The sequence below is a fragment of the Lutjanus erythropterus genome, chromosome 19, assembly GCF_056507025.1.
Source record: "Lutjanus erythropterus isolate fLutEry1 chromosome 19, fLutEry1.hap2, whole genome shotgun sequence".
Taxonomy (NCBI): Eukaryota; Metazoa; Chordata; class Actinopteri; order Lutjaniformes; family Lutjanidae; genus Lutjanus; species Lutjanus erythropterus.
Window position 1 is genome coordinate 21,040,756 of NC_139335.1, and position 13,619 is coordinate 21,054,374.

The window sequence follows — 13,619 nt, forward strand, 5'->3', positions numbered from 1 at the left end:
CAAAAAGGAAAAGCTGGTGGAAAAGACTCTCAGCGTAGAGGAACAATGTCTTATTCAACTTTACATCACAACAACCACTCAGCCTCCATGTCAGGTCAACAGGGCCCGTTCAGGAAATCCTGACATTTTCGAGGAGGGAGCGCCCAGTCATTCTCTTTTTTTCCAGTAACTACCTCTCTCACTTTAATTACGTGGTACTCTTTTCTCAAACGCACACACACACACACACACACACACACACACACACACACACACACACACACACACACACACACACACACACACACACACACCAAGTCCACATGCAAACTTTTTTTTAAACTTTAAACACTGGCTTTCACTTAAATACTCACAACATTCTTACAGTACTTGTTTCTGAGCTTTACTGCGGTCCTGCTCATGTTGTGGAAACTAAATCATATATTTCGTCTCCCACAACTTGCGTCTCCCATCCTGCCCTGTGGAGGTGGGCTGTTAGTAGTTGAAATGATGGAGCTCCTGTTCAGATGCTGTGACACACACTGACACACAAACTTACACACGTCCTCCACCTCTAGCACATACACCCGCGTATCTGATTAAAGATTGCCTGACATTAGCATCTGTTTTCTGCTCTTTTATGTAATACAGTGGCATTTTGCAACATGAGTTTGATCTTGAATCAAAACTTAATTCTGACATTAACCATAAACTACTGCCAGCAGCCAGTTAGCTTAGCTTAAGGCTTGGATAGCTTGGACTTTTGGACCAATTATATGAAGTCCTGGTAGGCTGTCATGAACAAAATAAGTCATGTTTGTACATGGAGAGAGGGGGAAACCATATGTTTAATTGACATTTGGTGCAATGACTTCATAAAGGAAATTTATTGAACTGACAACACACTTGTGTCAGACACTTTCCCATCAACAAACCAATCAATTGCAAGTATAGGGAGACGCAGCTCACATAGGTGATGATGACAGGACGTGGGTATGTCATGCATAGTTCTTTAGTGCCTTCACATAAGTGCGCCGTGGAACCCAAACTAACTGAGTCAGTTGTGTACAATGCAACAAAAACATGCACCTTGGTTCAGACTTTGGTGTGGACTTTAATTTGAGAAAGAACCCTAAACCCCATTAATTGTCAGCTTTATTTGTCCAGGAAGTTACTGCTCCCAGCCAAGAAATAGTCTGGCACATAACCCACCGTAAAACAGTGAATTATCGTCTTTAGCTAGCTAGCTGTTCCCTTTTTCATTGTTTTGTGTCTTTGTTACTGAGCTAACCAGCTCCGGGCTCCAGCTACATATTGATCATACAAATATACCATGTCTAACCTTAATCTAAAGAATTTGGAAACGTTTTTTAGGCTGAAATGTAGCTTTGACACAGTCCTTGTATGCTCTCCTGTATACAGCTCTTTTACACTGACACACAGAGGCGTGTTGATCACTATTTTAAGGTTGATAAGGGTTTTTTCTTGCTAGTTATTTACTTCTTTTTTAACTTTTAGTCTTTGAAAGAGTTCACACAGGTTCAGCCAACATCCCCTCTAATTTGGGAAATTGTTTTTAAGAGCTTTGTTCTGACAGTGTGCCAAATTGAGAGTATTTAGTTACCGTCCTTTCTTTTAACTGTGTGGCAGATAGGGTGAGAGAAAACACTTCTGACGGGATAAACAGAGGAGAAAACAGATGGGTCGCCTTTTAAAGCAATTTTTTTTAATGCATTTCTCTGTGTGAAGAGTTCAGCTCACTCCCAGCCAAGTCATGTCTGTAAGCCATAAACACATATGGTTTGTTACCAGACCAACAGTTTCTGTGCCCAGCAGTCCAAACACTGGGCTCTGTCCCTTGGCAAGGCAGTCGTGTGCTCTTTGCATGTTGGATGATTGTGTTTACACTACATGTAAAGCTCACTCTGTGAATATTCTACCTCAGCGGCTGCAGCCATTCGTCAAACTCATTAACCGTGCAACATGGTAGAGCCGCACACATTTATTGGCAGTGTTACAGGATTTGTTGTTCGAAATCATTTTTACTAAATATTGTTTCATAAGATGGAAGCAAAAATATCAGAGGGTGGTAAAGTACCCCTGCAGAGTGGTTTAGCAGTTACAGTGTTTTGTTTTGCCCATACTGGTATGAAAACTGTAATTAGCATAAATTGGGGATACCGCCTTTAGCTGTGGCTTGATTAGTGCTGCCAATTACTGTACTCTCTAACTGTGCGCTTTTGAAGTTTCCTGTTCCCCACCCGAAACAGTGGAACAGGAGTAAACATGTCAGTTCAGTACTTATTGTTTTCAGATATAAAGATTTAACAATACTCCTTGTGCCTAACAAGAACCAGTAGTATTATGTAGATAACTCATGTTGTTAAATCTTTAAACTGGCTTCCAGTTACTTACAGAACAAACTTCAAAGACCTGCTGCTAGTTTATAAATCATTCACTGGCTCAGGGCCAAAATACATTTCTGATATGCTTGAAGAATATAAACCCATTAGGTCCCTTAAATCTGAAGTTCCCAACCGAGTATTTCCTACTGGAAACATGATCTGACAAAAAAATAAAGAGCTGAATGTAACTCAAGGGCCATTACAGGCCATTTCTGCAGTTATTACCTCAAAATTGGTGCAGTACGTGGTGCATTTTGTTCTCATCACACCCTGTCAGTGGCTCCCAACACAATAACTGGTTTTCAATTAAAGGAATAAGGTGTAACAATTGCACAAATAAAAATGAGTAGTAAATAAACTGAAATCCTATTTAATATTTAGTCCATAGTTGAAGTAAGTTTTTTTCTCTCCAGCCTCTCCTCCCCAGACTTGAGGAAGCTCAGGCAGGCTACAAGTATGCTGCAGGAGCACAAGATGTGAGCTCATTGCAATTTGACAATAACAAGCAACGATGAGTCCTACACTGTAGGTTAATCAGCTGTTTATAACTGTCAGTTGTCTGTTGCTGTGAAGCTAAGCCCATTTTCCTGAAAACGAAAGCCCCCTGCTGTGAAAATGCACACTCTTGAGATGGAGTTCAATGACTGCCTTACTTCCTGCCAGACTCCATTAACATGATGTTCAATTTACACATTTGGCAAACATTCTGCATTCATTTGAACTCTAATTAACGTGAAACAGACAAACAATAACACAAGTTACAGAACTTTCAAAGAAGCACACAGCGGCTGAGGCGTTGTTGTCAATCTCAGCTTATTGTTTCCTTCATCTCCGATGACATATTATGGTCATTTTATTTGACTTGCAATAAACTTAACTGAGGATACATCATGTTGGTTTGTAGACCTTCATCAGGACCAAAACGTTATATCCTCAGTAAGGTTTGTTGCTTTAAAACAGACAGTGTGCAGGAGTCCTGTCTTCTCTTGCACATGAATTTTTCTCCTATGCGCCTATCTAGAAGAAACGCTATCTAACTATGACTTATTTAAGTAACTATATTACAGATTTCTACTTTCAAATATAGATGATCTGTATCTGAGATACCCAGTCCATTGTCCCCACCTTTCAGCACGCAGCTCTGCCACATGAAATCTGTGTGACGCCACTACCTGAGTGGTGAATAAGAAATATTAACTTAAGTTTCTGTCTCTGCTTAGTTTTATTTTTATTCTTATGACTCTTTAGTCTGCTCTTTTCTCTCCGTCTCTCTTACTGTCGTTTCCTGACTCTGATTGAAGCTGCTTTTGAGAATAAATAAGGTGAGAGATCAAGCTTGTGTGAACTACTGCTAGACCCCCTTTCACTTCGGCTTCCAGAACAATTATACTTAGCAATTCCCATCCAGTGTCAGCTGGTCAGCAGGTTTGCAGTGAAATAGTTAATAGAAAAAATGGCCCTCAATGGAAAAAAGGTAAAAAACCCCAACCTAGATCCCCCAGAAACAAATATACAACTTTAGTTTAGTGTGCAAGCAAGTAAAGCAGTTTGGAGATTGAATTGCTGGCTTGTGACAGACCTTCATAGACCTTGATAGTGTGTTTATTCCTTAGAGTACACACATTGTGCGCATACACAACAACCTCCTTGACTGCGGAATAGAGGTTATCCAGAGTTTGTGTAGCGTCTTCAACACTGTGCGATAATCAAAAACTCACAAACTTTTTTGATTCATGGACAAAAGTATTAATACTTGTCAATACTTGTTCAATACCACGAGGACTGCACCTCAACAATAGCATATCTGTCTATTAAGATATCAAAAGTACCAAAGCCATAAAAAGAAAGATCCAAGTGTTCATTCCAGACCTCAGTTCAGCTCAGTCTTTATTGAGACATGAAATTTGGCCTGTGGGCCACCATCAATCCAACAACTGGCATCTGCAGATATGTTTGTGAACTAAATCCTTAATTTGCTGCATTAGATGTGGAAATATTCTGGCTCTCCACCTCAGTGGGTGTGTAATGTTTCTTCAAATGGAAAGGCGGATTGTTAAATTAATGACAGACAACAAAAAACAAAACAGAAAAATGCCAGCGGACTCAGCCAATCATCGAATATGTTCTGGTCTTGTATCAAAGTTGGAAATTCTGGTTGTAGATTAGAGGTTTCTGTTTTAGCATGAGGTGACTTTGCCTTTTATTTTTATGTTTCAGATGAAATGATCTGCCTGTAGAGCAAAAGTTTGACTTTTTCTTTGTTACTCTTTAAGATAAATTTGAGTTTTCATCTTTTCTCCAAAGCTACCCCAAGGCATTTTTAACTGGTTATGAAACAGTCTCAGTTTAATACTTATGCGTCTCTATGATCTGCATGAGCAAATGAGATCATCTATAAGTGTATTTCTGTATAAATATTCTTAATACCTGCCACCGGGTTGGATTCTCATTTAAATCAGATGAAACAAGCCTGTGTTCATATTTTCCTCAACAAAGCTGCAGTGAGAGGAAGCTTAACCAGTTAAAACCAAGCAGGAGGAGATTTTTATTTAGGTAATTTTATTATTGACTTTATATTTTCTGGTCATTATAGAGGAAACACTACCACTTTTGTCCACAGGGGCCTCCAAAATCAACAAAATATTAAAGTTCCTTGTATTAGCTTTAAGGTTTCTTCTCTATACTGTGCTTAAGTTGTTGCTTCCTTTTGCTGCTGTGACACTTCAGTATCCCTGCGAGGGATCAATAAAGTTTTATCTCTCCATTATATTTATTACATTGAGGTGCAAAAAATCCATTTCTCCATATAGTACCTCCTGGCCTTGTCTTTTCAGTGCCTCTAGCGGTGTCATACACTCCCACAGGTACCTGATAGGGTTCCTCTCCATCTCCTCAGTGGGCTGTTATTCAAAGAAGCCATTATGTCCCAGCACCCTGCTCATGTCAGCACTGCCTCCTGAGAGGTCAGAGCCAAGAGCTCTCCATTTTTAAAAATGCAATAGAGATTCCATTATTTGGCACACATAAAACTAAGTCCTAATGATCTATTATTAATGTTAAAATGTATTGATTTATTCATGAAAGTCTTCTTTTGTCCCTTCCTGACCGTAGAGGAGGCTGCAGTTAGAAATGGCACAGAAATCAAAATAGAGGCTGCTCTGTTTCCCGTCGTCCCTGATTGTGTCTCTTCATCTGTGGCAGGCCGCTGTGTGTGATTCTGGTGTTCAGCACCAAAGGACAGAGGTACCTGCGGGTCGGGCTGGCTGTGCCTCTGTTCGGCTCTGTGGCCTGCCTGAGGAGGATGGTGGCTGACGAGGGGAAACTTTCCCCAGACCAGGTAACATAAAGCACGAATAAATCATCTAGAGCTGCATCGATCAGTGGATTTATCGATTAGTCAATCAACAGAAAATTGTTTACCAATTATTCTGATAATCAAATAATCAGTTCAGTCATTTTTCAAGCGAAAATTGGTGTAAGGGTTTTCTTTCTAAAATATTAAGATTTTCTGGTTTCTTTACTCCTTTGTGACAGTAAATACTAAGTAAACAGTGACTCGAAAACTGTACCTCTGATCTGTCTCTTAAACCAAATCACACATGTTTATTCATTTAGCCTATTTTTGTGATTCCTTTCTGATAACTAATATAATATTTCTTCTAATCACTGAGCTTTTCCTGAGTGTTTGCAGCCCACTGGAGAGGCACGCCCCCCCACTTTGAAAACCTCTGGACTAAACGATGAATCAGTTAATTGCAATTAATCAATAATGAAAATAATTATAAGATATAGTCCTGGTGTGGACCCAGATTCCTTTTCGATTTTCCTGTTTTAAACAACAAACTACTATACCAGAGCAGCACAGCTCATCTTGGCTGACACAGGAGTGTATTTGCAGTGATTTGTAGATTTGTGACCTTTCTTTGCATGCAATCGTGCTAATTTTCTCTTGATCACTTGGCTGAAACACATTAAGCTGGATCTGAGATTAGGAGGAATAATCGTGTAAAGGTCGGATTAGTTCACTCTCACACCATTACAAGATGCACAACGGTTGTAATGTTATGTAATGTCAGAAGGAAGCTGACGTGTGTGTGTTTGTGTGTGTATTTTTCCGTCTCCAGGTGATCCTGACAGAGGTTTACTCCACGGGCTTCCAGCGCTCCTTCTTTGATGAGGATGACCTTACCAGCATAGCTGAGAATGATGTCATCTATGCCTTCCAGGCTCCGCCCCTCTACATCAGAGGAGGCTCTGCACGGATCTCAGGTATAACACACTATTTTTAGTTAGAACACACGTTGTCTTTGAGTAGAACTAGTTTTTCGTACTACGACCAGCGATGATCTTTTTTAACTTATGTAGGTCATATAGAGGCATCAGTATTAAACTGAGACTGTTTCCAAACCAGTTAAAAACTCCTTGTAGTGGCTTTAATGTGGGTGTACACACAGATCTGTAAGCAAACAAACCAGTTTTATTAATGTACTTTGCTTAATGAAAGCCTCAGGGAATGCACCTTACTGCAGGGGGTCCTTTGGGAGCACATTAAGAAGTGTATCACTTCACATAGAGCTCGGTGAATTACACCCCCACCCCAGAGATCAGCAGATTTATGTCTTCATTTCATCTGTTTTTCAGCTAGTGATGTAAAATATGTTCTCAGAAATACTTTAGTGCATAGTATCCCCTTGTTTCTCGCTTTGTGGTGTAAACAAATAGGTTGTGCCCTGTTTGTCGTCCCTCACAGGGCTGTAAGTGTAGTCCCGGCACTGTGTCAACGCCGCTGTTGTACCTGAAACATGTGACATTTAGTGCTTCAATTTATGTTGCTCAATGGCAGCACAGAGCAATGCCGCCTAAAAAGAGGCCCCCCTGACAGTCTGGCTGGCCTGCATGCTGGCACAGTGTGAACCCCCCCCCCCCCCCGCTGCGTTCTCACAGGCTCGCCTGCAGGTGTTGAGATGGAAACTCTACATCACCTCTCAACACTGCAGATTGTCCTGTCATTCACACTGATATGTTTGCCCTGTAAGAATACGCATAAGATTATGTCATATTTAAAGAAACTTTGACATTTTCAAGAAATGTGCTGATGAAACAAACAAACTTTTTTAAGATAATATGAACCTGATAGAGTCAAAAATGTCTAAAACAAGCTTGAGCAGTGATACTCAACTTTCAGCCCGATAGACTGCCAGGTGGCCCTCTGACCTTCTTCTAATCCTAATGAAAATAAATTGATTCCCAGGAAGAAGGGACAGATATGTGATGGGATAAATTAAGCTGTTAGTAACAGAGCAGGGTGATCTTTGTGTGATGGATGCAAAGTGCAGTAGGATGAGACAGTGAGCAATGCAGGGGTAAACAACTATTAGCTGAAGACGAGAGAAGCATGTCACACAGACATGAATATAAATCTAATCTCATAAATGTATATTTTGCACCAGAAGTTTTAATATGTTGTTATGAAAGGATTTACAACTAAAATGCAGCTGCAGGTATTAAATGCATTAAAATGTCAATGTAATTTATAATTCAATCTTTGCGCCAAGTTAATTTAAGTAAATTAAGTCAGTTAATTTGAAAATCTAGAATCTCACAGACAGATGAGTTATGGGCCATTTAATGTTTATTCATTTTATCTGATAAATAATGTTATCAGAGATAGACGCTAATATTTATGTCACTCATAAATTTTCGATGCCATTTTGTTTTGTCATAGACACATTTTGTGTTTCTGGTTCTTCTATAAGGATCAAGTCAGCAGTTTGAGTAGGCTTTGTAAAGCCAGACTTTACTAGCCCCGACATATCGGTAGGTAGTCAGCAACAGGTGCTGTTCACTGTTTTCATATAATGCTGAACTAAAAGGTGCAAAGGAATATGATGTTTCTGGAACTAAAACTTTTTGTGGCTCTGGTTAATGTCGATTGTTATTATTAATGTTTGTTTATTAACTGGCTCCTGGCCTCCTCTCATTTTGCAAATTCCCCCCCTCAGCAAGTTGACTATCATTGAGCTAAAGTCAAAACACTGCATCATTTTATATGATTTAATACCTCTCCTCCAACTCTATTATTAATTCTCCTTGTGTAACTATTTTCATGCAAAAATATGAGAGAAAAACCCCCAAGTAATTACATACCAAAAAAAGCAGCATTAGCTTGTTTTGATACTTAAATGAAAAGAACATTTTACTTTCCGATTGATACTGTAAATTTCCCACCAGGCTCTCTTAAATTATTTATGTACATAAATGAAATATTGATTATATCAACTGCACCCCTTGAGTATTTTCTGCCTCACTGTTTGTGATTAATCAAAGCCATAAAATCAAAATAGCATTTGAGTAAATGGTGCCATTAAAATATCATATTAATGTATAAAATGCACCTTTTTATTGCATTTTTTTGTATCCAGTCACAACAATGATCTGTAATGCTTTTAGGCTTTCTGGCGCCATTAAAATGTGATCCTTATTCCCCTTCTGTAATTACTAAACCTAAACGGTCTGATCCCTGAGAGACCTTTAATCAATTATCCATAAATGCTTAAATGAAAGTAAAAATCTGAGTCTTGCGGGTTAGATATGAGATAGAATAACAGACTCTCAGCAGGGGTCTCATTAAAGCTAAGCCTGGTAATCTAAGCATTTTTATGAGCAGTGGAAATGTTAGGAAAAGGTTGTCAAAGTGGATTATGTCTTTTGGCATTAAATTAAGCCACATTTTAAGTGTGGAGTCAAGACAAAGTAGCTTCCGGATTTCTTGACAAATGCAGAATAAACATCTTTTGGGCTTAAATCTGAAGGTACTCATGTTTTATTATGTTTCACCACTTTCCTTGTTGCTGATTGATTTGATTTCAGTGACATTCAGTAAATTTCAACAGTGTGAGGCTCTCAGTAACGAGCTGTTCTGTGTCTGCGGTGAATGAAAATATTAAATGCCCTTGGATCACGCCAAAGGCAAGCCAATGATGAGGTGACCTTCACACTCTGACTGCCAATCTCCCCTCTGTACTTAAATTTAATCTTTCCCGTCATCTTCTCCTCACTGCATACACCACCTCTCCTCTACACACAGAAGTCACCATTTCATTCTTTTCCCCGGGTAACAGAGATGTTAACTGGGCACAACTGTGGATTTCCATCGGCGCTTTTGGCCGTGCCGAGTCAAACTGTGCCACGCTTTTTTGCATTTCCATTATTTGTTTTTGCAACAAACTATACTGAGTCATGCCCAAGATGGACCTTCCCTGGACTAGGGCCAATGCAAACTGGACCTGCCTCAGAGCAGGGTGCAGGGACGTCTCGTCAACAGTGGCCAGCCCGTGACGAATCCCTGCTCTCCCCCTCAAACAAGCATGTGATGCAAGAGTCTACTCATGTGAAGGAGAGCAGACAGAATGAGATTTCTAAAAGTGTCAGCATCAGCTCTCCGTACTTTTATAGCCTCTAACTGAATCTCTTTGGTTTGAAGTTTAGATCCTCTCTTGTATCTCCTGCCTACTTACAGGTATGCACTTTATTTTACTGATTCATGTTTGCTTTCAGCTGATAGGAGTCGTCTTAAGTTACTGCTGATGAAAACCCGACATTTCCCGATTTTCCTCCTTCATGATAAAAACTTTTAAATAACAAAATAGTGGAGGACCTTTATTGTGACAAGTTTAGTGAAAGGGAAATACAGTATATTTATTTATTTAAGTTTTACAGCCACTTAACTCAAGCAAAGTTCATCATAAGTGAAAAGACATCCTTGTCCTGCTGAGCTGACGTCAAACAAAACTGAACCAAGCCAAGATAGCACATGTGTATGGAATAAAATATATGGAGTACATGAGTCGATATGAGCCTCGCACTTCTTGACCATTTACTAAGCCACACAGCCCCTTAGTTACTGTTGCTAAGCCCATTGCTGCAGTTCTCACATAGCAAATATGCAATTTATATTGAATGAACAGTGGCAGATTTGCTATCAAAATTCTTCATCATTTTTGAATCAGTTGTTCCTTTATTTCAGATAGAGGCTAGTCTGGTTCAGTCAGACCTCACTCTCACTGTCTCACTATCAGAACTTTGTTTTAACGCTGTGCCAGCGCCGGAGAAAGAGGACAGAGGCAAACAAGAGCAGGCTTCCCATTTCTAGCCAACAAACATCGGGCTGAAAATGATAACCGGAGGGCGAGGTTAAACACGCTTCAACTGACTCGCAAGGAATTGCAGGCCTGCCTCTCAAGGGCACGGCAATCTTATAGTCATTGAAAAAGTTGTTGCCTTCAGTCTGTGTGCTCCAGTGCACTTTGGACTAATTTTCCAAGTCTCTCCTGTTTGAAAATAATGGAGTTGTCGCAAAAATGTACTTATATACACTGAAATTCTGCTGAAAGACTGAGGCTATATCTTTATATCCCATGCAAAAGTCACCATCCTCAACAGCTGATGATCTATGAAAAAGAAAATTAGGTAAATAAATGAACCATTGTTTTGTATTAAACTGTAGAGCCAATGTCCTGCTGTTATGTTAATATATGAATTGAAAGGAAAACTATAAGATCAGACAATTGCATTATGTTGCGTGGCTTCTATAACATGTTCACTTTTAATGTGACCAGAAAAAGGATGAGAACTAATGTGTTTGTTGATTGTAGTGCTATTTTGGCTTGAGCTGCTGGAATTTAAACGTCCCCAAATCCAATAAAGAGCAGAACAGACCTGCTAATGTTACCCTGAACATTTTGGATGTGGTAGTTTTGAGCAGAGCTTTTATAACATAACATTATAACCCCACAAATGAATGTAGTTAACTCTAGTTAATCATGCACTCTTTGGCTTCTCAAGCATTTTTTTAGTTACAGTAACGACTGCAGCAAGCTAATTAGCCAGACATGCTAACAATTGCATCTTCTGTTAGAGAAGATGATCACACTGTTTAATCCATTCCTCGCACTTGTGTTTTTGGCTTTGAAGTGGCTCGAAAAAAAAAAGACACCACACTCCAAAATGCAGAGTATCACTCTTAGAGCCCCACACACACCACTTCAGCAGAGAAATATAAAGTTGACAGACCCGCTGTGCCTAGTTACGGTTGCTGGGGCTGTGACAGGACAGTCGCTGTTCGGGAGAGAGGTTTGGGAAACAGTTAATTTAGGATTCTTCTATTATTGCTTGCACTTGTATAGAAAGTAATAAAGGTGAGCTAAATGTCAAAGATTTACCATCTCCTTACAAAAAGCATGTCCAAAACTTTAAAACTCTGGTGGCCTTATAATGAAGTGATTAAAGAAAACAGCAGCTTTGGGTGATTTGAAGTCCTTCACTCTCATAAAACTGCAAAGACATCTTTCACCTTTTTTGACAGCCTTCATCTCTGAATTGTGAATTGAAGAAAGGGGAGGCTCAATTTTGCGTTTGCATTTGGATTGCGATGTATCGTTATGTTCCTCCAGTCTGGCGATCAAATAATCGAGGTTTGCATTAACAATTAATGATGTATAAAATCTGAAAGCGCTGTTCACAGGTTTCATGTGAGAAAGAAGCCTTTTCTATTTGGGATTTGACGGTGCAGAAATGAATAAGCACAATATCACTGTGGGGGAGTGCTGGTGCCAAGGACGAGACTTGAATATGGGATCACCTGCCAAGGAATATTTGGAAGCAGATAATTGGCTTTCACAGTTAAGTATCCATTTCACATTCTTTTATCTCTGTTACAAACAGAGAACAGATTCTTCCTCCTCTTCATTCATCGCCCAGTTTTCAGTAAAATGAGATCATCCCGCATACTGCAGTTGGGGTTTTGCTTATTTTCTTGCGGACAACAACAAAAAGTTCACACGTGATAAATAACAGAGATCACCACAAGGTCAATCTGCACATTCCTGCCACAAGTAGTTTCATCTATTGCTGCTACAGTATATTGTGTCATGTCAGTGGCCCTTTTCTCTCAATTTCCCCCTGTCAGAGCATCAGTGTTTTGGCCATTTTAGTTTCCAAATAATCAGGAAATGTCACGCTTAAGTACATTAGGTGGACACGCAGTTAGTCAGTCAAACTTTGATGTTGCAAGGAGGAAGACTTCTGTACAGCTGTGCAGTAACTGTCTGCTGTTTCCTACTTCAGAACAAAGGATTCTGGAAAAATCTCAGCAGCCGACCTGACAGTACAGTACAGTTCAGTGTTGCCTGCCTGCATTTGTGTGCTTCAGTTACAGCTGAAATCTCAGCTAAAAAGATTCTGAGTAATTTTCATTAGCCATGCTCGCACCATAGCTTTAAGGAAGACAGTGTCGGTCCACCACTTAGGTTCACACCAAAATATCTTAACAGCTGTTTGATGGATTGCCCTGCAATTTGGTTCAGACATTCAAGCTCACAGACAATAAATCTTAATGATTTTGTTGATCTTCTGACTTCTCCTCTTGCGCCATCCAAGCAGCAGTCTTCTGGACTCAAAAATTATGCCAACACAAGAGTGCCAAAAACCTGCAGTTCCTCAGATGGCCACTTGAGACTCCAAAAGCAAGTCAGTCCCCATAGATCCTCATATGAAAATGCCCAACTTTACAGTAGTTAGCATGTTGACAGCCTGGTACAAAAAATGTTTTGGTTTCTATCCAAATTAGCAAATATTAGCATGCTAACCCAGTAACATAATGTCTATCTGCTAAATGTCAGCATGTTAGCATTGTGCACTGTGAGTTTGTTAGCGTTTAGCACCACTGTGACAACCTCACAGAGCTTCAAGCCTGTTGTTCAGCAGGAGATTTATATCAGATTAGATATTTGGCAGTGTTACAGTATTATTAGTAGAATTTGTTTTCTTCATCGTCTTGCCGCACACATTTGTCACAAGCAACATAAATCCAGCCGACCCACAGGGGCTGCAGCGCTCTGTTCAAACAGGAAAACAATGAAATGTGACACAAGTCATTCTGGAGACAAGATTACACATGAACGACATCTGTTTACTCAGTCACACATGGGAAAAATAAAAATAAACTAATGATAGCTTATTTTGGAGCACACAGATTTTTTTTTATAACTTAAGTGCTTTAAAGTCACATAATCTCACTCAACTTTCCTCTGGCAAAGGAGCAGCATGTGTCACATTCTCAGTGCGTAAATTATGTTTTTCAGCAAATTGTAACAATATGCCATATTTAGCAAGAAGTCTGCATTAGTCATCAAAATAATTTTTAGTCAGATAACATTCAGGTGTTTGTCTAACCAA

General features: G+C 39.6%; 1 protein-coding gene across 2 annotated transcripts in view; it reads left to right on the forward strand.

Moving 5' to 3' along the window:
* usp43b (ubiquitin specific peptidase 43b) overlaps window positions 1-13,619 on the forward strand; it is a 93,668-nt gene that overhangs the window by 55,036 nt on the left and 25,013 nt on the right. For both annotated transcript variants that reach the window (XM_084744402.1, XM_084744401.1), the window contains exons 5-6: window positions 5,586-5,721; window positions 6,509-6,653. In XM_084744402.1, the coding sequence (XP_084600528.1) occupies window positions 5,586-5,721; window positions 6,509-6,653 (281 nt within the window). The remainder of the gene's footprint in view (window positions 1-5,585; window positions 5,722-6,508; window positions 6,654-13,619) is intronic.